The sequence below is a fragment of the Anguilla anguilla genome, chromosome 18 (genome assembly GCF_013347855.1).
Source record: "Anguilla anguilla isolate fAngAng1 chromosome 18, fAngAng1.pri, whole genome shotgun sequence".
Classification (NCBI taxonomy): domain Eukaryota; kingdom Metazoa; phylum Chordata; class Actinopteri; order Anguilliformes; family Anguillidae; genus Anguilla; species Anguilla anguilla.
The window spans coordinates 8,610,432-8,638,023 of record NC_049218.1 but is presented as its reverse complement, the minus strand read 5'-3'; the positions used below and the strand labels follow the sequence as shown (position 1 = coordinate 8,638,023).

The window sequence follows — 27,592 nt, the reverse complement described above, 5'->3', positions numbered from 1 at the left end:
GTTGTGCACCCGTTTAAGATTATCCCAGATTTCAGGTGTGACGTGAGAGAGAGGTTTCGCAAACACCCCCCACCGCCCTCCCACCCCATGGGTGGCGCTAAAACTAATAACTGTCAATCACTGACTCGTCTGTAACGCTCAAGTTCTTTTTTTATCCTGGGGGAAATACAATAATTGGGGCCAAATCAGTGAACGAGCGATGTCACTTGGTGTGCTCCGCCCATATTCAGTTTAATGAAGCGCAACGGTCGGACATTGGCCCTGGTGTCTGGTTAGCAGTCTCACACACCACTTATGAATTTCTTTTATAGCGTTTCTAGAACGCGCATTGCGCTGCGGTCAGTCACCCAAGAACCGCCCGCCTACTGCGGGAGATACAGCTGGGCAAAATGGATCACGTTTCAGTCACAGCTAGAGTTCGTTTTATAGCGCGTAATTACTCTGACAATGCGGGTCGAGCCTCGTGTCTTTCTAGCATTAATGCATATTTTAGCGATCAGTTTCAATGTGGAATGGCACGCGTTGCGGTGTACGAGAATGCGTCATCGCAACGGTCGGAGAGCAGCGCGAGATCGTGGTTTTGTTGATTAGATGTGGTTCTCTGCTGTTGAAAAAAATTATCCGTCTAGCCTACATTTGATAGACAGACAGTAAAGCGTTCTTTAATTCGACTTGTATCTGAATATCTTCCCTCACAAATGAAAGTCGATACTACACCCTTCTTAATGCATCAGTGTTTTAAAATATCGTTTCGGTCCGTGTGACCCCAAGGCACCGATTGCTACTCCTATTGGCCTTTTTTTGGTCACAGTTGGGTTAGACTTTCACTGACTGAAACTTGAGGCACAACTGGGTTCAGATTTGACTCTGGGAGCACAGCTGGACTAGAATTTAACTCTCTAGAAATGGGGAGTTAGAATTTGAATATGTGGGAATGGTTGAGTTTGATTTTTTCCATTTTTGGTCCCAGTCATTTACCACTGAGGTCTAAGAACACATAAGCACATTATTGAACATTTGTTCCCCAACATTCCAAGTTTAATTTACTGGGTACATGTAAATGTATAGCCTGACTCACATGTCAAGATATGAATGTGAAAGAATTATACAAGATCCTTCTCTGGAAAAGCTAAGAAACATAATAATGTTAACGTTTCAACTGAAATTATTTGCACATGTATGGAGTATAAAGGACTACCAGTAATCATTGTGAGTTTATGGATGTAATCGGATGCAATTTTTATACTTAAAAAAGCACCAGATATTTCAAAGCAGATGTTAATTATTTTGATTGGTAAATCAGTTGCGCAAATTTCAATAAAAGCCCCATACATGCAATAGAACTGCAGCTTATTTTGACAGTTTTTCATAGTGTGGCTATTACTTTAACCAGCCATACAAAAACATTCACAAAAAACTTTTTTTTCTTCTTTTTTTTAACAAAAGCATTGTTTATTGTTTGAACACAATTCCATTACAAATGTGAAAAACAACTAGCGATGTCATCGCACACCTGCACCAGTTCTCTTTACCTGATATTCAATCAGCAGGCAACTACTGATGATGTCATCGCATACCTGCACCTCTCCCCATAGTGTATATAATATAATAATGAGTTATGAGGGTAGGAAGCTGGTTACTGCATTGCAGGCTGTGCACATTCACATGTACACCATGTAGGCAAAGGGATATTTTACACACATCATACAAAAAGATATTTAGAGCAAAGCAGACATCTATGACATTTAAAAATAAAATAATGTTTAAAAAAAAAAAAAAAAATCATATAAGAAGTACTGTCTTTTTTCCCCACCAAGTGTGCGCTCATCTCTGCAAGTGGCCAAATGTGAGCCAATAACAATCTCTTACACAGTTTTTAAAAAAATAAATGCATTTAGTTTTTTTTTTTTTTGTAGAACAATGCTACTTTTATAACAGTTGGGTCAGAAAACAGATGGTGGCACATCGCTGGGGGTGGAAACACGAGTCAGAAATCAAATTCCTGCTACGTGCATCATCTAATCTCTCGCTCTCTCAGAAATGTATGGCAACAGAAAAAAAAAAAAAAAAAAAAAAAACGGGGACAGAGCATATCAAGATAATAAAATAAATAAATAAAAATAAAACGGAGACCGTGTCCATGATCACGCAGGACGTGTGCCCGTGGCGGCTGACGTCACTGACGGGTCCGGAGCTCGATGCCACTCTGTGATCCTGCGTCTGGAAGCGTGGGCCGCGCACACGCTCCTTCCTTCGGCGGCAGGGCTGACGCGTGCGGGCGGGATCCCGAGATGGCGGTTATTCTGTTTGGGCTGGGAGAACTCCACCCCTTCACTGAGGAGCTCTCCCGGGCGACCCGACGGCCCGCCCCGTAGCGTACGTAGCCGGGCTGCGATACACAATTTGTTTATACAGTTTACTTTAAAAAAAAAAGTTTACACTGAATTTAAAAAGTAAAAATAAAATAAACTCTTTGAAGTTAAGGGCGCATTACAAAAAGAATATAATAAATCTGTTCTGTTCAGGCTAGAACATGGAGCGCCGTTTCCTAACGAGGCGGGACTGCGCGCGAAACCGAAGTTCTCCTCGTGAAACCCCGCGGCGGGCTAGCGCCGGGGGCGGCGGTGCTCGCGGCAGGGCGTCCCGCGCTACACCAGGGTCCGCACCACGAAGGACATGGCGGCCCCCAGGGCCAGGCCCAGCGACAGGAAGAAGGCCATGACGGCGCCCGCCGTCTCTGACTCGTGTCCCGCAACCTTCCTGTGGGGGGGGAGGAAGGAAGGAAGGAGCGTGTGAATGCCGAGAGAGGCTTACTCAGAGGGGGAAACATGGGAATGCAAAAGAGGCCATTTTAGGACAGCAGAGAAAATGATAGAGAAAAAAAAAGAAAAACAATTCCTGGAAAATTTAATGGAAAAACATGTCGGCAATCCAAAATATACAAAAGCAAATGAAATCGTTTTGAAATACTAATATTATTGATATTAAATGTTTCTTCATTAAAACTGAGTCGTGCATGGATTTTACTGCTGTGTAGAGCAGGGACACTCATGACCCTGGAGGTAAGCAGTCCCCCTCTAATCAGGGACTGATTTACACCTGGGACACCAGGTGACTGGAATCTGGCCAAATGGTGACCATCAATTAACTACCCAGTAGAAAAGAAAAACCAGTGCTGCCGCTAACTTTGAGAGACCGATTTGAGTAATTGGGGTCTAGAGGGCAGTGTATCAAACTTTCGGGTCTTGACCCAGTCATGGGAGGGGCGGAGCCGGCGTGGGACGTACTTGGGCCCGAAGCACATGCAGAGGCTGGCCAGGTAGCCGTTGCTGAAGGCGAAGAGGACCATGAAGAGGATGTACCAGGCGTCGTGCTCGAACACCACGGGCGTGTAGTTCCGGGGCTGCACGTTGCACAGCATGAAGAGCGGGATGAAGACCACGCGCAGGACGACCAGGATGGGCAGGAGGATGCTGTCTTTCCCGGGCTGGGGACAGAGGCGCGGGCGTCAGGCGTTTACACAGCACGGCGAGCTCTTACAGCGCCCTTCAAGTCCGCTAAAAGGCCAAACTGAGAGGGAAAAGTTCCGGAAAACTGGCTCAAAAAAAAAAAAAAACAGCCGCAGCTCTGATGTGGCTTGAAATTCAATCAGAGAGACGAGGTGCAGAAGAGCTGAAAGCATTTTTAATAGTCTTTAATCGACTGTGAGGAAACGCACAGAAATCCAGACTTTTTTTTTTTGCTGCCAGAGGAAGCATCATTAACTACAAGCATACGAAACTGTGCCAGGAGCCTCCTTTTACGTTCTACTTCACATCTTATATTGCCGGGCCAAAATATTCCTCGATAAATGCTATTTAAATGTCAATCTAAAACTTTTGCCCAACATGACCTTCAGAATTCAAAAACACTGGCATCCTCTGTCCGCCTATAAATGTTCCACAAAAGTCTTTTTTGTGCATTTCGCAATGTTCCTTAGGGGTAAAAGTGGGCTACAGGGAGCAGGATGGAACCCTGAATCTTGATTTTCTGCCACAATTTTGAGTGGGAAGAAAACCCCCAGACACGCCTGCAGTTTAAAAAGAGATTTTACATGCCTTCAGCGCATAATTATACAATAAATCCACTTAAAAATGACAGAAGACACAAATGTTGCAGCACCCAAGGGGTAATGTTGTCAGCCAAATCGAGTCTTAGCCCTGCAATCTGAATAGTTTACAGTCGGTCAGTCAACTTTTAAGTCCTTATGGTAAGAGAGGGAGGCAGCTGTACCCCAAACTCCCTCCCTTTGGCCGGACTCCTCTGCGCTCAGCACGCTCTTGTAGGGGGGAAGTAAACGAGGCCCAGCTGTACCGAGCGCTGTTTCTGCACCGCCGTCCAATTCAGGCAGCGCTGGGTCGGGGTCAAGATTACGCCCCCCCTCTCTTGCACGCTGAGAGAGACTCGGGCTGAATCAAAATCATTTTGCGGTCGAAGCAAAAACTCCCCAGTTTCCCCCACAAATTGGCACTGTCCCCTCTGGTCTTGAAGTTTAACTGACACACATTTTCCATTATTTAAAAAACAACAAAAAAAAAAAAACAACCACACCCTCAGCCATCCTAGCGCTGGCCTGCTGATGGAGTCAGGGCCCGGCAGCAACGTGCCCACGAACGGCATCCTCTCACCGCTGCAGCCTGTGGCCTCCGAGGTGCTTCCTGAAGCACAGAACGCCCCAAACCCGTCTAGCTGCGCTACCCACAGCTGCACCGGGCAGAACCCCTCCCTCTCCCCAGCCCAGGAACGGAGACGCCCAAACGCGTCTGGCGAAAGGACGCAGCCGTCACATTTCGAACGCTCGACCGCTTTCGCTCGCCTTGGTCACGCGGCAGCGCGCGGCTGTTGTCGTGGCCCGCTAACCGAAGCCGCCGTTTGCACGCAAAGCGCGGAACGCCGTCCGTCTCCTGGACCCTTAAAGCCCTTTTCCTGCACGGGATGTTTTTGCGTGCAGAATGCAGAGGTCAAATTAAGTCAGAATGTTGCGTAAACGTCAGCGACTCTCACAGAATAACAGGGGCGATCAGAGAGAGCCTAGCACATCTGTTACAGTTTATCTCTCTCTCTCTCTTCCATAAAGGCGGGGTCCCTCGTTCTGCTGCAAATCAGAAGTCTTGACAACCAATAATGTTGACCCGATATTATTATCTGGCTGGCCGTGACGGATGAGTCCTGGCGCCGGTTCTGTTGTATCCGGGAACGACTTGCCGGGAAATCTGGGGCCTTGCTGGGGTTTCGGACGCATTCCGGACTCACCCACATGCACACCGCCGTTAGACTCCGCCCGGCCCAGTCCATCACGTTGAAGATCAAGAAACAGGACACCGGGATGAAATACTTTTCTACGGAGAGAAAGGGTGAAGAGGGGAGAGAGAGAGAGAGTGTCAGATCTAGAACTTTACATTTCCATTGTAGCGTTGATTTTTCCATTTCAGAAAAAACAAAAAAAAACAAAACCAGCGGCGTTCTGCTAAAACTTTAACAGGACTGATCCTCCTCCACTTCTGTGCTGGTGCAGCTGGATGTGGCTAACGCAAGCGACTTCTCGTCTGTGTGACAGTGTGCGAGTGTGACAGTGTGTGACTGTGCGAGTGTGCCAGTGTGCGGATAGAGGCGTGTTCGCTGATGAAGCTGACAGGTGGCCCATCTGTGCCCTTAATCAGGGTGGAGGAGAACAGCGCCCTTGCGTGTGCCGCTGTTACTCTGTGTCTCTAATATTATTTGGGAGCTCCATGTGACTGCCCCGAGCAGGGCAGTTTCTGGCATTATCAGCATCATCAGCGGACTGTGGGAGTCCACTGGTGGGAAACACTCAGGCACAAAGGCATTGTCATTAATGGAGAGAAGGTTAAAACGAAAGTTGATCTTTTGTCCCGTCTGATTCTGAAGGAGGCCACTGTGTTCAGCTGTGTCACGTGTGGTTGGCATATTGCCGCGTGTCAGAGGGGGGCAGAGCCGCGCTGGTCCGCAGTCTGACTGGACCTATCAGAGACTTTCAGACAGACCGGCAGTGCTCTCACTGGTACACTGAAACTCTGGGTCATTCAGTCCTGCTCAAAACACTACTCTGCAGAGACCCACAAAAGTGCACACGCATGCTCTTTAGACAGACAGACAGACAGAAACACAAACGCGCGCGCACACACAGCGGTTTTGCGCGCGTGCACACACTCACCCCACGTGCTCCCTTTCTCCACGATGGACTTGACGTCCACGGTGACGGTGGGGAAGGTTCCGATGGTGATGGCAAATATGCAGCACACAGAGAGAGCCATCACCCAGATCTACAGAGACAGAGAGAAATATATAATGTCTAATATAATTTTTTTTTTTTATCCACAGAATATGCATCTGTAAGGGTTTTAATAAATGATAGCTCGGGAAAAAAAACCTTATACGAACAGCAATGCTGAGTTCTCCCACATCAACGTTCAGCTTATTAAACAGGAATATCCCATTTGGATGTAAAAGGGAGCGTTTTGCAATGCAAATAGAGTCTACCGGGCTGTGAATAATCACAATTCATTTCGGCTGATTCATGAAAGTCGACCAAAATTCAGTTCACGAACTGAAAAATGACCACGGAACATGTTCTGTGCGGGTTTCTCCGCGAACGAATGGAATTTCAATTTGTCTCCTGAGTGGACAGAATTTGAACTGAGTCAGAGTGTGGAAGTGAACGGGAATGTCGGAGAACGTTGTGAAGGAGGTGTGCAGTTCCGTGGGGCTCCAGTGGGGGGGCGCTGTGGCTGCCGTACCTGTTTGAAGATGGCGACCACGGATACGGCCGGACGGGGCGCTTCTTCCGTGAGCGAGTCCACTGGCCGCATCTCTGTTGAGGACCGGAAAAACACACAAACCGTTTTTAACAGGTTGACCTTTGACCTGAGCTTTGCCCCTACGCCGCCAGCCTGCAGCTGTTAATGATTTTTCTGCTTTTTCTCCCCAGTTTGAAATTTCGCTCAATAATGCTCGCGCTGCAATGCTCATTCGCATCCTTGTCGACAAGCTCAGTGCCAAGGAATAAATAAGTAAGACGTGGGATTTCACGAGGCAGTTTTGTGTGGTCTTTTGGGAGATTAAAAAAGCAGTTAGGCTGGCCTAGTTGTCATAGGTCCAGAGGAGAAGGACCCAAAAGGCTAACGGGATGCAGCAGAACAGGCGGAAAGTTCCGGGCAGCGCAGCGGCAGGCCAAACGCGGCCGGTTTACCTTTCTTTAACAGGTCCATCTTCTTCTCCTCATCGCCGGAAGCCCTGGCGCCATTAGACTCCAGATAGTACTGGAAGAACTCCTTCAGGAGGGAGAGGAGAGAAGAGCAGAGAGGGTTACTCCCAAAAGCACAGGGAGAGGTTTTAATAATCTCACTTGAAGAGTAGGCTTTAAAACAAAAAAAAATTGTGTCTGTGTTCTGGGACTCCATTGATTCCAGTTACCAGTGTTCAGCATTCAAAAGTTAAGAGTATTCTAATCACACACTTGTGACCTCACACCTCAGTGTTAAACACCCCTGCACACACATGCAGTTCCTTTCTTTTTTTGGCTCTCCTGGGGACCGAAGGCCTCGAACAGCGCCAACCCGCTATTTACATTCTGCGTGCCCCTTCAGGCAGATCCGCTGCGCGTGCAGAAAAAAACCGTGCGTTCACGTCGCCGCCAGCCCTGGGATGCAAACGAGACTGGGTTTGGGCACCGCGAGAACGGCGGAAACAAAAATGAGTGTCCCAACAAGAGACAAGCCCGCCTTCAAATAACCACATTCTGCAGCAGTGAGTGGGCCTAACAGCTACTGGCCAGGAGCTTATTTCTACAAAACTGATGTTGACATTTTCAATATTTGACTTGAGCTACTGTTTTGTCTCAGTTTAAGGCGTGCTCTTTCACATGCAGCTCTCAAAAACTGCTTGTTTGGCTTTCTAAATTGGCTATGGTGGGGTGTGTCATTGGGGATGGGTGATGGCATTGGTCCATATCCGTTCTGTGTACAAAAACCATTTTCTGCGATTGTACATGTGCAAGTGTACAAATTTACATCATGATATGAAACCACAAGTCTCGCATCTCATCAGATTAAGATCAAAGGAGCCTGCTTTGCCTAACAATAGGCTTACAAGTCTACGCACGGCAATTATCGGGTTCCTGTATAAACATTTTACCTGGAGATTTATGCCCTCACAGGAAAAATAATTATGTCTCTGGCACTGCCTGTTAAGTGAAATGCAATGGAATGCCTTGTCAGGACGTAACACTGGTTTGAATGCAGGGACCTGCATGATGCAATACGCAGCAGCCACAGGCCATCATAAATCATAACTGTACACCTGCTGCATGCTGCCTGGTCCCCCAGCAAGTCAAACAGGTTGCAAGACGAGCCCTTCAGGTGTCATGAACCGCAGAGCCGGAAAACTCAGGCTTGGATTCGCTGGCACTGTGCGGCTGACAGTGTAAGCTTTTGGGTATGGTGCGTTTCCAGTTTGGACGGGGTGAGGGGGTGCGTTTCCAGTTTGGAAAGGGTGAGGGGGTGTGTTTCCAGTTTGGACGGGGTGAGGGGGTGTGTGTTCAGTTTGGAAAGGGTGAGGGGTGTGTTCAGTTTGGGCAGGGCAAGGTTAAGGTGAAAGGCGTGTTCAGTTTGGGCAAGGTTAAGGTGAAGGGTGTGTTCAGTTTGGGCAAGGTTAAGGTGAAGGGTGTGTTCAGTTTGGGCAAGGTTAAGGTGAAGGGTGTGTTCAGTTTGGGCAGGTCGAGGTTAAGGTGAAAGGCGTGTTCAGTTTGGGCAAGGTTAAGGTGAAGGGTGTGTTCAGTTTGGGCAGGTTGAGGTTAAGGTGAAGGGTGTGTTCAGTTTGGGCAGGGCGAGGTTAAGGTGAAGGGTGTGTTCAGTTTGGGCAAGGTTAAGGTGAAGGGTGTGTTCAGTTTGGGCAGGTCGAGGTTAAGGTGAAGGGTGTGCTCTTACCAGTTTGGGCAGAGCGAGGTAAGACGCGATGGCCAGGAGGATGACGACACAGGCGGTGATGAAGTACCCAAAGGCGCTGTCTTTTAGCGCTGAACCAGCTGGAGGACAGAGGGGGGAGGGAGGTCAGCGTTGAGGGGGAAAGGGGGCCATGGGGTACCCCCTTATAGAAATTCAATAAACGGAAACATATACAATAAATAAAACCATATTCAGAATATTTCTTTTTAAAATAATGTTGAATATAATTCACAGGAGAATACGTCCAAAAAATCCACTGCAGTATCTGAAAGCTGCATTAAACTGGCTCAAGTCCTCCTGAGCACTTAGCCCTGATTACTCCCAAGGATCACAACACTTCTGGCCAAAACTCTCTGAATACTGTCCGCAGCTCACGACTGCCCTCCTTCCGAAAAATAACCCCAATTATCCAACCCCCCTTTTTGGCTGTGAATACGGGACGAGCAGCGAGCCTCTCTTCGCTCGGTGCGGTAGCGAGTGTGTTTTTGGATGGCTCTGTATTTTACTGTGCGGTATTTTGCACTGCGCTGTGCTGTATTGCTGTCGCCGTGGCGGCAGGCCGGGTCACTGCGGCGAATGAGAACCGGCGGGGCGGCGGTCGGACGAGGCGAGAGAAACGACACGTACTTGCGATGGCGCAGATCATGGAGGCGGCGGCGAAGGTCCCGGCGAGGCCCTGCCCGCTCATGATGGGCGTGGTGTACGAGGCGGGGAGCAGGCCGGCCAGCCCAAACAGACTGCCCTGCAGCATGGCTCCAAATGCTGAGGAGAGGGGTGGGAAAGAGGGGGGGGGTGGGAAAGAGGGGGGGGGTGGGAAAGGGGGGGGGGGGGGGGGGGGGGGGGGTTAGATGGACAGACTCGCACGCTTTTACGCAACGTCTCCGCTTGCTGGCCCGTGAGAACGCAGGCCCCGCCTCTCGCTGAGGAGTTTGGCTTAAACCCCACTCCTCTGGCTCCGCTCAGCCCTTCAATATCCACATAAAAGCCTTCGCATCGGTACACAAACCTGACCTTCGACCCCGGTGAAATAACAAACAAAGCAAAGGGAGGGGGGTGAAAAAAGCAAGGAGTCAGGATCTTTCTCAGGGATAAAAATCCAAGTGCACCAAGGGGGGGGGGGGGTGGGAGGGGCGACCCAAAAGGAGTTGAGGACAGAGGGGAAAGAGTGGGAATGTGGCCCGGGAGCGCAGGGTGGGATGGAAGGGCATTCACAGTTGAAGCAGAGGATTTTGGGTAAGGGAGGGAAAAAACTGTTGAAGCAGAAGATTTTTGGGAAAGAAGGTGGACTCACAGTTGATACAGACGATCTTCATCATGGTGACGACGAAGAAGGGGAGCGGTGCCATCTCCACTTTGACCAGCGCGGCCGTGATCAGGAACACCCCAAAAATCACTGACAGGCTCCCCACAATGCGCAGCTTCTGGGGAATCCTGAAAGAGAGAAACCCATCAAACCCAGCAACCCAATCAACCCCAACCCCATTAAACCCATCAACCCAACCCCATGAAACCCAGCCCTATCAACCCCACCCCATCAAACCCATCAACCCAACCCCATGAAACCCAGCCCTATCAACCCCACCCCATCAAACCCATCAACCCAACCCCATGAAACCCAGCCCTATCAACCGAAACCCAATCAAACCCATCAACTCCAACCCCATTAAACCCAACAACTCCAACCCCATCAGACTTATTAACCCAAACTAATCAAACCCATGAAACCCAACCCCATCAAATTCAGCCCCAATAAACCGAACCACATTAAACCCATCAAACTCAACCCAAGCAACCTCCACCTCATCAAACCTATCAAACACAGCCCCATCAGCCCGAACCCCATTAAACCCATCAACCCCAACCCTATGAAATTCAGGCCCATTAAACCCAACCCTATTAAAACCCATCAAACTCAACCCAATGAACCCCACCAAACCCATGAGCCCCAGCCCCCAGAACCTACTTCTGGTGGATGAAGGAGTTGAGGCAGGTGAAGATGAGCAGAGGAACCATGGCACACAGCGTCATGGTGCTGCTGAACTTGGCCTCCAGTACGCTGCGGCCATCTCCATCCCCCACGAACGTAGCATTGGCCGTCTGATTGGATAAGGACGGTTCCTTCAGCCTGTCTGTAAAGTACTGCAGAGACGCAAAGAATTAGGCTCTTCATTCCCCCACCCCAGAGAACCTCTCCTCCTCACCCTCAAACCCAGCACTGTTCATGGTGTAGGGGTGTAAACCTCAGGCTTCACCACGACAAGATACCATTTTGATTCCGGAGGCAACTGTTCGATATTTGGCAATATTGCACGTTTTGCTACGATACGATCCAAAACAATTTGATATAGTAAGAAACAATCAATGTATGGGATCCAGCTGACACAATCCTCTTACCATGATGAGATTCAGTGTACTAAAACCTATTTATAGCACTAGCTTGAGCGATGAGCCAGAAACAAAAACAACGATGCCGGAAGTGCTGCTAGAGAGCAAACTTCCGTAGGACTGCGGACATTTAAATATTTAGCTATGATTCAGAATGATATGGATCGATTTTTTTGCACGTTGTATCGACTGCATCATTGCCCTTTGAAGCCATACATTGATGGGGCGACATAGCTCAGGAGGTAAGAGCTGGTTGTCCGCCAGTCGGAGGGTTGCCGGTTCGATCCCCCGCCCTGGGCATGTCGAAGTGTCCCTGAGCAAGACACCTAACCCCTAACTGCTCTGGTGAATGCAAGGCATCAATTGTAAAGTGCTTTGGATAAAAGCGCTATATAAATGCAGTCCATTTACCATTTACCATCTGGAAGGATCACGGTATCGTTACACCCCTACCATGGTGTAACGGTTTTCATCGTTACTCAGCACTTGACTGATAGATGAATGCAGCCGGTCACACGGTTAACTTGCCTCGCCCAGTGTCCTGGGCCTGAAGCGGGTGCTGATTGATTCTAAGCAGAAACCAGCAACCCTACGGCTCTCTAAGAACAAGAGCGAATACCACTACACTAAACTCATCCTCTACAGCGGTACACTACATAGCACCGTAAGTAGCATCTGTCAAAATGGACAACAAACCCCCCCACCCCCCCTCGAGATTTTTGTATTCCCTTCCCTTGTTTCGTAACCAGCTTTCGCAACCTGCTAACATTAGAACATATTTAAATAACACAATAGTTCAAAACGTACAAAAAGGACACACTGTTAAATGTACGCAAACAACTACACTAAAACAGCAGTCAGTTACTGAGCATAGAATGGCACACAGAGCATAAAAGCACAAACTTTGCACGGTCTTTGAATACTGGCCTGAAACTTTAATGTGGTCACGGTACAGGGTAATGGTGGACAAGCGCATTTGTGCATGCATGCTTTTGTGAAAACCAGCAGCTGAATTAGTGGAACAAGCACACATTGGACAAGTTGTGCTTCCGGAGAAACGATGGTAAATGCCCAACCAATCAGCATATCCCGTTGTTTTATTGCCAGAAGCCATTGAACAATGCTCCCCACTTGATCTCACATTTACACTAATTCAATATTTCCTGCCCAGGAAAAAACCTTTTAATTACATTTTGAAAAAGTCCGATCTGTTCCTAATTCTGTTTCAGCACGTAGGGCAGCTTTCCGGAGGTCAATTCTACGCTCCTGTTAATGGTTCATTCCACGTTTACAGAAAGGCTGGGCCCTCTACGTGGGCCTATGACGGCTCTCTCAGTTCTGGGGAGGCGGGGTTTGTGACTGCAGAAGCCTGACGTCTTGGTGCACAGCAAAGTGCAGTTCAATCTGCCTCAGTTGACCGAGCCACCTGTTGTCTAAATTTAGTCCAGAATGTGTGATCCCGCCAAACCAAAGATGGCGGCAATTCCTCAAATCATTACACACACAGGTGTGGGACACAGTTGAGACGAAGTCCTTAGCCATTTCTGGATCAATCCCAATTTCTGCTCTGACTCTTTCAACCAACAAAATTGGATATGTAGTCCGTAACCTCAGCTGTACTGAGCCAACGACTGCTTTGTGTCTTACATGAAATATATTATTGTGGTCTAATCACTGGTGCATAGAGCTCATTTGGTAATTGAGCCAGGAAAACTAGATGAAATGAAAACCTGCACACACATCTGCCCACCCCAGCCTTAGCCTTAGCCACACCAGGATGTCACACACAACGGGGAAAGTAGTTTCCCTAGTGAAGGGTTAGGCAATCCCAAGACTGCAGCACCGGTGTGGATCCTTGTTTTTGGTGTCACCAATTACAAGTGTTCTAAATATCTGAACGCACTGAAGATTTAATTATAGTTTAGCCCACAACAATTTGTTTCATGTTTGAGACAGGAACAGTCATCAGCTGTCATTAATGAAGTCAGGAACTCATCAAATATGGCTAAAATAACAATCAAAAACATTTTTGCTGGGCAAATTAAATGGGATTAAATGGGAGCAGAAGTTGGCATGAAGTACAGAAACCGATACAGCTCTCCCCGTTACAACCCGCCCGCCCCGCCCAACTGATTTAAGCAACGGGCTGTATGCCCACGTGCATTAGCGTTACCATGGTTGCGGTTATGAAGAAGTTCCAGGGCAGAAGGGTTCCCAGCCCCATGATGAAGAATATGATCCACACTGCATTGTACCTGAAAAAGTGCAAATAACACCAATAAAGAAGCATGAACACGCCCAGTGGGACCACACCCAAAATCCTGCACCGCCTCCCCATCCCCAAACCTCCCTCCCCCCGTAAAACTGAAAGGAGAAAAGACTCACTTGTCCTGCGGAGCACTGATGGCCGTCATTTTACTCTGCGGTGGGTAGAGTTTTATTTACAACACCTGGCGACGAACCTTTAATGCTGCAAAACAAAATGGCACATGAATGCTACGTTTTGCTCGGCACAGAGCACCACTGAAAATGATTAGTTAGTATTGGCAACGCTCGTTTCTTAAGGCTTTCCCTCCATCTCCCAAACAGCTCTTAATCAGAAATGCCGAGGTCTCAGTTTTCTAAACCAGTGGTTCTCAAACTCGGTCCTGGGGGACCCCTGTGTATGCTGGTTTTCATTCCAGCCTCAACAGCAATCCCAGAATTTTAACAAGCCGTTCATTTTTCTTAATTAGGTGCTTTTCATGTTTTAGTTGGGCTCCCCAGTCTTATCCAGAAAGGGCCAGTGTGGGGGCACACACCTGATCCTGATTCTACTAATCAAGGTGCTTAACAATGACTCTAGTGATTGATAAGTAGAATCAGGTGTGTGCACCCACACTGGCCCTTTCTGGAACCCCAGCTCTAAAACATGAAAAGCACCTAATTAAGAAAAATTAACGGCTTGTTAAAATTCTGGGATTGGTGTTGAGGTTGGAATGAAAACCAGCATACACAGGGGTCCCCCAGGACCGAGTTTGAGAACCACTGTTCTAAACGCAAACAACAGGGCGGGGGGGCCGTGTTTCGCCAGCGCTGGTGCCTTTGGGTAGCAGACAGTGGATCTACAACTGAAGGAAATGAGTGGCCTTCATGGTGATCCTTTCACAGTCAATTCCTCTTCTTGGACCCAAATCCTTAAAATAACACAAAACAATCGCGATTCGAATGTGTCTAGCCATGCAAGAGGTATGCCGACTGCAAGTCATTCGCGATGGCAGAAAAAAGCACCTCTTTCTATATAAAGATTCAAATCAACACTAGACCAAAAAAAAAGTAAAGCCCGATCAACATAAACCAAATTGGTGCCTATCAAATTACATTCCGTCTCAGTGGTGACACCAGCACATGAAGTCCTGCATTCCAGAGATGCAGGATTTCATTTCAAAATCTGCGTTTCACACTAATTCACTTAAGTTCTGAAAAAAACAAAACCAAAAAAAAAAAAAAAATTATTTTTGCCACAATACGCTGATAATAATGACACATGTGCATGCCGTTCATTATTTTATTAAGACGCTAATAACAGGCGGGTTGATGTAAGGTAATGTTCTGGCGCTCCGATCAAAACAAATTTTTGCCACACAGTCTGATGATAAAATTCCCCAGGAGAGATTTACGTTTTATTTAGCCTACTCGTTCTGCACAAGCTGCAGTGGTGTAGGCAGAAAAAAGGTGTTGCCCAGGCCCCCCCCCCCCCACGTATTTTTGTACATTTTCCACACATGCTATGCCCCGCTGAAAGCACTCCTTTGAAGCTAATTCTACGACACTGCTGTGTTCCTAACAGCAATGCCATCATCATTCTCACTATTACAACGCTAACAGTGGTACAGAAAAACACAATTATGTAAACCATTTTTTTTTCTTTTTTAAATCAATATTACATATATACTACAATATTACAGCAAGACTGAGTTCACAACAAGCAGAGCACAGGCTTTACATGAACACAAACCAACAATGCGACCCTCCTGCCTGAAATGTGTGCGTCCACTCATGACAAACACAACTTATTTGCCCTAACTGAGAGGAAATAACAGAATTCATGTACACAACAAACTAGCCATCAAGTACAGGCAGTGAAGCATCAGAAAAATAACTAGCCAACCGTTTTTGTAAACCAACTAGATTTTTTACTTTAGAACATCTCTAGTGACAAATATTAACAACATGTTAATGTCTGAGACGGCACCTTTAGTGTTATAAAGCATTTTAACATTATAGTAATATTGCCACAGTGGCCATCAAAAATGTAGCTATATAATTCCAGCTTACCACTGACTGTTTGCTGCTGAGGAGGTAATGTATTGCAAACTCATTTGGAATGCACTTTATACAGCGCAGAGGACAACCTCACCACAATAGGTTGTTTTTACCACGTGAGCCAACTTTTTTTTATGTTCCAGAGTTTTAATTGGCTACAGTACAAATATGACAGGCACACAAAACAAATAAAATGCATTATCTTAGAACAAATAAAATAAAAGAACATGATCTCGTTTTTGACTTTTCATTCAAATTCAGTGCTTTCCTTTTTAATCTTGCAATGCTACGCAACAGCTGTGTAAATATTATGATCTATAAACAACCCAACTGTCAGACACCAAAGCCGCCTGGCTGATTATTCTGTTGTGGTTCAATGTGGGTCATCACCCGTTGTAATCTTCAAAAACAAACAACAAAAAAAGACCTTGGAATATTTGCGTTTATAGGATGCATTTTTTCCCCCTTTGTTTTGGCTCTCCGTGCATTAAAAAAAAAGCAGAATTCTGCGTTAACGTAACCTTGATAAAAGGCAGTGCATGCATGTACAGTAACTTAGGACAGATCTTGCACTGCAAAAGGCAGGCAATGCTGTAATAAGACCAAGATACTGCACTCTTAGGAAGACTTAAATTTCAGATTCTAAACTGAAGTCATAAATACATCAGACTTCAAATAAAAAAGGAATCTGTGACATCACAGACCACATCAAGCGCACAGACAGTCTATAGACGCACATTTTTGCGCAGGGAGGTTCGCTTAAGAGGCTGAGTTAAATGGTAAACAAGCGCAGATGTGCAGAAGAAGAGCTAGCGCTGTGGACAGCGGGCATACTTACGGTGCTCAGAGCAGGCCGCTGCAGCACACACCTGGCTAGCGTCTGATAGGGTTTTTAGAGACAGCAGCCGAGTTCAGTCTGCTTTATATCAGCCGTAAGCCCCCCCCCCCCCTCCCCCTGACACCCTGGCCAGCTCTCCCTGTGCGCCCCCCGCGCCCCCCCAACGCGTCCCACGCAGGCAGTAACGCCCCACAGGTTTCTGCAGCCGATAAGATTTCTATCCTGACGTGACCCGGCCGGCCCCTGGTGCGGTGGGTTGTTGTTTTGCGCGGTGCGGTGCGGTGCGGTGCGGCGCGAGCGTGACTTTTCTCACCAGGTAACACAAGTGCACGTGACACGCTGACACGCGAAACCCGGGGCGTGGTTACGTGGTGCCACCTTGTTCACGGGAACAAAAGCAGTGCCAGGAATGGGCCTACAAAAGCCCGTTTGCCAAACCGCTACGCTACGCCGTCCTCTCTCCTGCCGTTTTTCCTCCTTACAGGATAACGAACCTTCAGACGTCACAATGGCTGCACTTTCCCCAAGGTGTACAACAGCCCTCTGCGTCTCCCCACACACACACACACACACACACACGCGCGCACGCACGCACGCAAGTACACGCGCACACACACTGAGCTTGAGGTCTGCTGGTGGAAACGTGGCCCATCTTGATAAATTAGCGCTGCGGCGTGCTGTTTTTGCTGCGGTTTATTTCAGTGTTTATCTGTGCGCAGGGAGCAGTAACTGTTGCTCCGTTACACTGGAGCAAACAGGCCGCTGGACATGTAAGAGGAAAGGCTTTCTGCGCACTTGGAAGGGAAGAGCTCTGTTTTATAAATTATTACAGAGCTCAAAAAAAACATGCCGACAAATGACTTGGGGGTTACACAGTCCAGTCGGGCCCAGACAAACAAATCAGACGTTTTGTGTCCACGTAAAACAAATAATCCAAACCTACTGTACACACTTCTGACGATGCCAAGCGTCCCAACCCTGCCAGGCAAACTTTCCATTACAGAAGAAATGCAGGAAATATGGCTCAAGAAGAGCATCTGTGCACCCCGACTAAACTGACGCCTACAGCACTTTTTATAAAACGTTTCACCTTTTTATAAAAAAGTGGTTGGAGGGGGGGGCGGGGTTACGCTTAATTTGCTGCTTAACAGGTGGGATTGTGGGTGCCAGATCGGCCAGTGGGGGGGGGGGGAATGCTGGTGCATGATGAAACCTTGGCTGACAGGCTGACAGCACTCCTGCGCCTGGGCGAAGCTGCACCTCACAGTGCACCTTCCGGGGGGGGGCTGCCGGTCACAGTCTGCAGGGGCGAGGCCCGGGCTCCCAGGCCCGGCTGCTGGAACAGCGTGAAAACGTCGTCTGCCTCCAGCTCGTACTTCTCCCCATTTGTGGACTCATCAAACGTGAAATATCTATCAAGTCGCCGCCGTAGCACCCGCACCTATGCAAGGAGCTCAGCACTGGCCAGGTCTCTGTGACCGCTCTCCTTGCTACAAGGCCCCTGGGAGGGGAGGTTTGGTGCATCTAATTACAATCAATTACAGACCTGGCATTTGGAGCATGCTCTCTCTTATCGCGACTGACAACAAGATTTTCTCACAGAAGACAACAATGGCTAAGCCAGGCGAGCAAAGCCAACCAGATTAGCCTTGGACTCCACCTCATAGCTGACAAAGGATATGGCACTGGCTCAGAGCACACCCTGTTTTCAATGGGCAAGTAAGGGCTTTTATATACATTTTTAATGCGTAAATATTTGTGCGAAATGGGCGTTTGCTGCACGCTGCTGCCAAGTCACAACGAACACTCTTTATCTTCATACAGACATGGCTTAAACAAGTCTCTTTTGATTGACCAGTGACTGTTAAATCAGTTTATGTAACTAGGGATGGGCATGTAGATTCTAGAATGTGCATTCTAGAATTTGCTCCTATAGGGGGAACCGCCCACTGACTTAAAAAAATAAAATAAAATTTCAAGCAATTGCTACTGTGGCTGCAGTTGTGCGTGTTCTTTGTCATTTCGCATCAGATCTTTTAATGTAATAACTAAATGTTGTTAAAACACTGCAACTTTACTATGACTGCTCTGTGACAGTACCCAATATTTTCCAAAACAAACACCCAGCTTTAATCATATATATTAGTGAGTTTTAATGTGATATGCAATTTTGACTTTAAAACTCACATTTTGACTCGATTCCTCGAGTACTCATGCAAATCCCAAATCCATACGCATGTTTGCTACGGGTTTACTGCCAAGAATGTTACCCAGTGACCGTCAAATCAGCTATAGTCACTGCATTTGACTCATTTCCTGTTTTGGATTACTCAGAAACTTTCTTTCAAAGTTGGTTAGAGATTAAAAAGTTCCACACCCACTGAGAAAATCCCCATACTGCCCTAAATGAACAACTCACTGTGTACTTATTCATAATCATATTTTAGGGTCTGTGCCACCTGGGTACCATTTGAGATGGGTCTTCACCCACATGCAGTTTCTGTAAAGCAGATGCAGACCTTAACCTTTTCAAAATATTCAGTTTCCGTGGCTAGATGAGTATGGATTGGATTAAGCTCCAGTCTCGCACTTAGCCCCCAGATTGGTTGGGGCCTACCACTGCTGATCTCCAAGTGTACCATGTTTCCAATTAAGAATCATGGCCAACAGGCATGCAGAGCTCAACCCAAAAGGAGTATTCCCACAGCTAAACTCCCCCGTATTGAAATTCCACAACATATCTGGCGTCTCTAAAATGCGGCCCACACTGATTTATTTCGGTTCTCAAGAGGTAAAATGCATTAACTGCAATAGACGGTAACATTTTGAAGGGTCCGAACAAATTGGAGGGGTGAGTTGCGTAAACTACATTGCGCACTCTCTTGGCGCAGACTTGCCGCAAACGTTTCAAAAATGCAGATGTTTCAAAATCGCTCCAGGAAAATGCCCACGGGAGAAGGTGCCTCCATCCTGAACTGCGGCCAATATCAGCGCTGATGATAAGCATGGATGGAGACCTCAAACAGGGGCCATGGCTCCAACTGGATCAACAAAATGGCCCTGCATTTTCAGCTCTAAGGCCCCATTCACAGCTGCTCGCTTCATGCCACTTGTATCTGGATTGTATCCGGATTCAATTGTAACCACATTGCTTTAGCGCTTGTGGTAGTTGCTATTTTGCATGTAAAAAAATGCTAAACCCTGACAAACCCACTTCCTGTTTCGTTTTTCTGCCACTCCAAGAGCAATGATGGTAGCCGCTTCCAAAATAGCAAGTTTATAGGGCATTAAAGTTAAGGGGAGGATGCCATATTCGGCAGACAACGTACAACAGATGACGGCGGACGAGATTGTTTAAAACAGCAGCAACCCTGGTTGTGGCCGGAGCAAAACGTTCGATTTCTGTAACTATTCTGAAGCCTGTTCTGAACAGAAGTATCTGTCCATACCGCTAGTGGGCATTCAGTTTCACTTGAACTCCAACCACGCGTGTCCTCCACGCTCGCTGTGCCCGCGAATCTACGCGTGTTCCGCTTTGGGGAACGGCTATGTCGCGTGACCTCATACTTTGGAGAGGAGTTTCGGTTGTCGTGCATCTTGGGGAGACGGATGCATTTACACTTGTGGCCCATCCGTTTCAAATGCATTCCAGACCTCCTCCTGAAGTGGTTTCGGCGATAGGGTTTGAATCTGTGAGTCTTGGGTGCATTTACACCTGCATGTGGATAAATCCCTATGCTGGTATAATCCTATAACCTTGTGTCATTCCAGTGATTTACCCTTCTCCAAAACAGTCCTACACTCTGCTGCTAAAGGTCACCCAAAAGGTCACCCAAAAATTTGCAGGAAATTAATTTAATAAGAAAAACTGCTTTGTTCTGCTTGGTAACGAGTCAGCAGTGCTTGGATACAAAGTTAATGCCTAAACGTATGGGTCATCCAAGTGCAACCGACCCGATATCAGCACAACCATCTCATGAAATCTGGCACTCTGCATATCATCCATTTGCATATCACCCATTTTCTACAGTCAAGTTGCAGTGCAGCCTACGTGCGTTTGCTCTGACGCATTTTAATTCCACAAATTACAACAACGTTTTATTGGGCTACATTCCAGCAAGGTGGCATAGGACGGAAATGTACTCGCACACTTTGCAGGATGTGAGCTAATAAAAGTTGACAACCCCCCGGTTGTCTCAGCAGACGCAAATTTCCTCGGTCGTGCGAGGTAACCCATCAGCTGACGGCAGTCCCAGCCACGGGGGGGCGGGGGGCCGGGATAATTTTCCAGGCCCCGCAGAGCATACTCCTGCTATTTTTGGACACTAGGCGAAGTGTGTGTCTCACAACTGTAAACAATGAGCACACTTATTTCAGACACGCATGTGACAAACATAAGGTAGCCCGGCACGTAGTACTCCTGTGACCCGTCGCCATGGCGATTTTACACCGTGACACAAGCAGTATTGTAACATTAGTAGCGGCCCATACTAAAGGATATGGTAAGGCTAAGAGTATCGCAGTTAACAGGGCTGAGATCAATTCCATTTCAGATGAGGAAAGGAACTGCAAGTAAATTTACGCATTCATTGTGGGGGGAAAAATGATATGGGGCGACATAGCTCAGGAGGTAATCCCTAACTGCTCTGCCGAATGAGAGGCATCAATTGTAAAGCGCTTTGGATAAAAGCGCTATATAAATGCAGTCCATTTACCATTTCACTGAATGTATTGAATTTCAGTTGTGTCCTGAATTGAAAGGCAATTGACCCCAACATTGCTAACTAGGAATTATAGTGATATAGGATTGTTATAGCTGCACTACCATTGTATGTTAAATGGCTTGTTATCGAATCTCTTCAGATGAACAATGAACCGTTTATGAAATTAAATTATGAAATGATTGTGTGTGTGTGTTTTTGTTTTTTTTTTAACTCTTGAAGCAGTCAGGTTTTGACTGACGGAATTTTATCCTAACGTGGCCTCTTGTGCCACAGTCGTGCAAATCTCGTGTAATTTGATTTGAGGAAATGTTATTACAGCCAATGAAATTACAGGAACACGGCGAATCACATGGTCCTCAAGTTCTCCCCGAAGGCCTTGCATTCCTGTCGATTTTTCCCGGCCCTCACGGATGCGTCCACAGCCACCCCAGCCTGCCTCCCTCAGTGCTCTGTAGGCCACCGATCGTGAGCTCACAGCTCCGAGGGTCATTTCAGCAGCCGACCAAATGCCTTCAATTCAGGAAATCAACTGAAATTAATGGACAATCAGTTCTATTACTGAAAAACCAAATTGACTTAACTGAAACGAAAATAGCCTCGACCCCAATGCCCGTACATTTGGACATCACCCAGCTGAAATTCCAGACTATGATCTTATGATGGGAGATTGAAAATTTACAAGCTGTAATGAAAAGAGCCTCTAACGAGTTTGGTTTAAGTCATCGTACTGATTGATATGAAGCCATCAGACTCTTCAGTAAGGCATCTGGGTCAATTGGCCAAGTCACTCAATGACAAGTGGCACCATGTTGCGCACACTGTATGTTCACAAGGATTTCCCTTCCAGGAAACCCAATCGTCGCAACACCATTCGTGTGGAACCATGCACCCCCCTCCTAAGGAAGACACACTCTCATCATGAACTCACTCCTGCCCCTTGCGGAGATAGAAGCAGACATTGCCGTTAATGCTACAGTGACACATGCATTCCTAGGCTACCTTTCCCACTTGGTCTCTGTACTTACAGAGCGGTGATAGGACTCAAGTGGATGATTCTCATCACTGTGGCCTGTCTGGCTTTCTAAAATTCAGTGGGATCTTGTCGGAGAACAAGATATATTAATATCGCTGGTATCAAGAACAGATATTAATATCTTGTTGTGCTATTAATAAGCCCGCAGTGTACCAGTCAAGGCAGAGTACAGAACACAGCGTCTTAAAAAGGCAGATTTGACAGTCCATGTCAACTAGAAAAAAAAAACTGCAAAAATGACAGCTTGGAGAGATCACAAGTGATATGCAGTAAATAAAAATAAAAATAAAACCGAGGTAAATCTTATAAACGTGAGCACTGCTAAAACCCACTCTGTCAGTCAAACCTGTCAGGGTCAGAACCGTTTCCCCAGACGGTGCCTCTATGCTGATATTCTGATCCAGTAAGTTCTGCCGGGGGGCTAAATTTGGAATACCCATCGGAGTGGGCTGGAGACTGCCCCCCGCCTGTGCAGTCCACCTCTCCAGCACCTGCACAGCCTCAACAAGCAACTGTCCATCACAGGCCCCAACAAATGGCAACCCGTGGCCATCTTCCAAAATTCCTCACCCACTTCCTGGGATTGGGTTCATGAAGTGCCCCAGGGTTGCGGATCAAATTTACATCGATGCCGGATGCATCCAGAAATACTTCATCTGGGAACTGGGGTCTGGGCTGTGATTGACGCTGCATTGTTCGTAACACGAGGACGAGGACGGTTCTGTGCGGCTTGGTGGTGGTGGTGGTGGGGGGTGGATGTTTGTTAGCCATCTTGGGAATCACCAAGAGGTCCTACTGCACCACATGTGAGCAAAGCTTCTGTTCTCTAAATCCACCTACCTGGACTTCTCACCTGTTGGTCGCCTTAACAGTGATTACTGGTGTGGAACTAAGGGCCAGCACAGCCTGGATTAGTTACTCTGCTGGAGGAGCGTGTCCTTGCATTGACCTCCCCCAACTTGCAAATGGATATCTTATGACCGAGAAGCTGCAAAATGCTCTCCTAACTACTGACGGCACATTGGACCCCACTTCTGCTGCATCATACTCTGCTTTTAAAAACGTCACTCAAAATTAGTTAGTTTTAAAAAAATTTTAAAAAGTTAATTCCGTGAATTCTATCCTTTTTACAGAGAGGCTGGTGATGATGTAGCATAGGGAGAGTTGTGGCACTCTAAATAGTTAACAGTTGCCGTCAACCTTACTGGCAAGGTGCTCAGCTATGCGGTTAAATGCGTACAAAAAAACATAAATGACCAAAAGTGTTCTGAAAACAGAAGCCCTGATCTCTATGCATAATTATGGCAAACTAGTGGAAATGAGTCGACATTTAAAAACCTATTCAACCTACCTAGTCTCAACTAGCTACATTTGAGTACAGTACAGCAGACCTCAAAACAGGTGCACTCAACACTTGCCAAGGCAAAGTGTGTTACTGAAGCCCAAACTCGTAGCCTAGGGAACACAAAAAATGACAGTACTAGCAAAAGCACTTCTATGGCTACGGGTAAAGATCAATTGCCTCCACACAGCTACAGAAGAAAACTGCCATTAGCATCGCCCACAAGGTTCCTCATAAGATTCATATTAAACACTTTTAGGTGCTGTGTGAATTTTAAAAATCTAACTTTTGCCAAACTATTCTCTATAAATGCATTCTTTAAAAAAAGAAAGGTAGAAATAACAAAATCCTGGGTATACAAGACCAAAATTGTTTTGTTTATTAATTCAGAGTAGGCTGACTGAAATTGCAATACGTAACTTTAGTTCTTGAACCTAATGTATACCAATTACAGTTCACATCAATGGAGTGACTCCATGCCTCGCTTTGCTAGGAGAAGCAACGACAGCACACGCACGTACGCACGCCGCCCCCAGAGGACAAACAGAGTTGAAAAGTGAATGTGACGAAAGGGTGGAGGCACTAGACTCTGCTCCGTGAAGCATTACGCTTGAATGTGTTGAACTGCCAGACAAATTGGGGTCAAAGGATGGAGCGTGTGAGGGGCCTCGCGTGACAACACTTTGCTTGTTACTGCGAGCCCTTTTTCGACATGAGACGTGAAGGGACGTGACCAAGATCTTGGAATCACCATACACTGTAGTACAGTATGTACACGCGAATTACTGCAGTCAGACTGATGCCTTTTAAGGGGATTCTCTATGCCACTAACTCGCTCTGTCCGCGGTGAAGCCACTGATTCGCATATGTTCATAACTTTGCAATGCTGCACAATATCTTCAGGACTTCACATTCCATTAACATTCGCTTCCAAGTTGGGTTACCTGTCTGATATTTTGAGCCCTTAAAAAAAAAAAAAAAATCAACAGGCAACAAAGGCCAGCATAAAGCATAAAAGATCTAGCCCACGCAATTCTGCCCACCAAACCAGAGGTTCAGTTGGAGGCATTGAAGCAAGCGCACCCGCACACACACGCACAATAAGGGTCTTGTGGGGTCACCAAATACATTGTTCTGCATGATCCCCGCTGTCTCACTACCACAATGTCCCACCAGAACAGGGAACAGAACATCCTACATTTATTACACAAATATTGGGGGGATTAAAAAACTATATGATTCAACCCCTTTCCAGTTATCCATAACACAGCACGTGGAATCGTTCTGTTTCTTTTTTAAAATGTTCATTCGCAGTGGAACAATCGCTAAGATTACAACAACAAACACACGGAATCGTGCCTGTACCTAGTTCAACCCCTTTTGCGCCAAAATTCTATTACGAGTACGTTACTTCCCATCTGTTCTTTTGGCGCTCTACAGATACAAAAACGCCACTCAAATCGCTTCATGGAAGTTAGATGACAGAGCATTGCGCGCCGGCTTAAAACGCGGGTAAACTACATCTTTACACAAGCACATTAAACAAGCGTCTGCAGTTACATCAAAAACTTCAGTAAACTCACTATACTGACAAACGTCCACCCGCATATGCTCACTACTACTTCAAGAATATTTTAGAATTCGCGCTGAATGAATGAGAAGGATGTCAAGGTAGCGTAAAGGGTAACGTACAACAACAAAGTACGGACAATAAAGCCGTACGGACAACTAATTCACGTAAAAACGAACTAGAAATTAAAATGTCAGATAATTACGTACTGATCGTTTCGCATAGTTTAATGTTGGTACTTTCGATATGTGTATTTGGCGGTAGAGCAACGGCTCCTTTATTCCGTAGCCTACTTGTGTGAGCTTCAACACGCGCGTTTTGAGAGAGAGAGAGAGTCGGTTTAAATAATATTAATGTCCCATGAATTAAACACTTAATTGGACACTGATAGCCTATCATTTAGAATTTAATCGTCCCACGTGTTGAACAAGCGAGAGGCTAACTAGCAAGCCGTTTTGTATAGCTACGCGGCCAGGCAAAAGTAATGAATTGCCTTCCAAATTGGCTAACAGACAATAATAATTCGTAGATTAGCATATATAATTAACTTAAGTAATACAGACAATACTCGGTATTTAGGTCAATCAATACAATTCACTTCTTGGTTGAGAGAACGGAACCGCGGACATAGTGCACTTACCCCTTTGAGTCCGATATCTGGAGTGAAATGCCTCGGCTCCCGTGTAGGGTAACCATGCTCTCATGACGTAGCTAAACCACGCTGACAACACTCTCAGGGACGCCCCCCGAAGTTCCGTTTTCAAAAGAAATTCAAGCAACTCCCGACAAGCAATTTTCGTGTCAAGTGACACGAAATGTGTTTGATGTGTTTTAATTTAATTTAATTTAAGTTTCCAAGTGGCACTAAATTGTCACCCCCAACAGTGGCAAAACACAGCAATGTATTGATCGAATAAACCGATCACTCAGTTAATTTTGTGGGATGTCTATTTTGCCAGTTTCGTTCACATTGCCATTGTCCAAAAAAAAAAAAAAAACATTGCAAAAGAAATTGCACGCCTTCTTTGTGAAAACAGAGGTAAAATTCCTTAATTACCACTATTGTAGCCAACAATTGAGGATAGTTGTTGGGCTTAAATTGAAAAGGCCATTTTAAATCTGAAATAAAATCAGTCATTAAAATGCATTAGACTGGGGGGTCGGAGGCGCGGTGAGACATTCGATTTTGAAGTGCTGAATCCTGGCATCAATATCACTGATCACCCTTCATGCAAAACATTTTCCACTTAGTTTGCAGTCAGATGTTAAATTGACAATGGCTGCCGAATGCATGAGCCAATGGCTACCATTGAGACCCATTGTCATACCCGTTTCATTTCAAAGCCATTCTTCACTACGTGAGGAAGTTCAGAATGCGCAGTGCCATTGCAGACAGGACTATCTATTCTACCCGTCAACGGCCTTGTGTAACACAGCATGGCCTCCCATTTCAACCTTTAACCTTTATTCAACAGTGAAATGTGGCCCCAGACCTACTTAATGGGAAAATACAATTTCTTCGCCCCCCCACCCCCCAAACACACACACACAACCATGAAAGTATAGCCAAACATATTTTCAACGAATGCCTTTTTTTATTAGCATATATACAGACAACCGCATGCAGACGTAACAGCTCCGCTGATTAATCTTTTAAAGATGCACGTCTTTTAAAAGTCAAAGCGGTATGCGGTAAATCTATTTTTCCACGGGTAGCATTATCGATCAACCCACCAGCAGGTCCTGACCCGACCCGCGGGCTCGAGAATCACTGCGTCACGATCACCAGTTTGACCTGCACTTTGGACTTCATGCCAGCCATCATGCCAGCCAACCAACCCCCGGTCCCTCTGCTATCTCAGTTTTTTGCGGTTTACATTGCGTCTTTTGTGTATTTGTACACCTACAGTTAACCCTGCAAACATTCAAAAGTACATGTGAATCAAAAACAAGTCTCTTTTTTATGTCGGCTGGAGTTCAGTGTGGTGAGCATGTGAACAAAGGTCCGTTGCTGAGGGAGATATCAGCACCGCGGTAATCTGTAGTTGCTGAAACCAGAATGCTTAGTTCAGTTGCAAATGTGCATTTGCAAATAGGCCAGGAAGTTGTGAGGAGAAGTGTTGTGAACATGAAGATTTCTTAGCATACCATGATCAAATGTTATTAATTAATCTACAGTTAGTGGACAGTTACTGAAAATACAAAAGATTTTGTGCATTTGTAACCGAAAAGTAAATATTTGTAATAAATAAATAAATAAATAAAAATACTCCCCTCTCCCCACCATTTTTAGTTCTAGCCCCAGAATGGGAAAATTTTAAGGGAAGTAACAGGTCAGTTTGAAGTACCTTGTAAGACCTATCAGCTGTGACACTGATAACTTGGTATGATCTCTG

At 46.3% G+C, this 27,592-nt stretch overlaps 2 protein-coding genes across 5 annotated transcripts in view; one reads left to right on the top strand and one right to left on the bottom strand.

Moving 5' to 3' along the window:
• Positions 1-27,592, top strand: part of mtrf1l (mitochondrial translational release factor 1-like) — a 66,761-nt gene that overhangs the window by 7,170 nt on the left and 31,999 nt on the right. The window lies entirely within an intron of this gene.
• On the bottom strand, positions 1,815-25,911 carry slc29a1a (solute carrier family 29 member 1a). 3 transcript variants are annotated; one of them, XM_035400173.1, is made up of 14 exons: positions 16,528-16,564; positions 14,455-14,560; positions 13,770-13,854; positions 13,558-13,639; positions 10,963-11,138; positions 10,291-10,430; positions 9,627-9,761; positions 8,982-9,079; positions 7,247-7,328; positions 6,795-6,868; positions 6,212-6,320; positions 5,293-5,378; positions 3,288-3,487; positions 1,815-2,760 (listed from the first exon to the last, which is right to left on the bottom strand). In XM_035400173.1, the coding sequence occupies exons 3-14, from the start codon at positions 13,796-13,798 to the stop codon at positions 2,649-2,651; spliced, it is 1,323 nt and encodes a 440-aa protein (XP_035256064.1). In that variant the 5' UTR covers positions 13,799-13,854; positions 14,455-14,560; positions 16,528-16,564; the 3' UTR covers positions 1,815-2,648. The 3 variants fall into 3 exon arrangements, with proteins under 3 accessions (XP_035256064.1, XP_035256062.1, XP_035256061.1); XM_035400171.1 differs by lacking the exons at positions 14,455-14,560; positions 16,528-16,564 and adding an exon at positions 25,837-25,911; XM_035400170.1 differs by lacking the exon at positions 14,455-14,560 and having other exon boundaries at positions 16,528-16,625.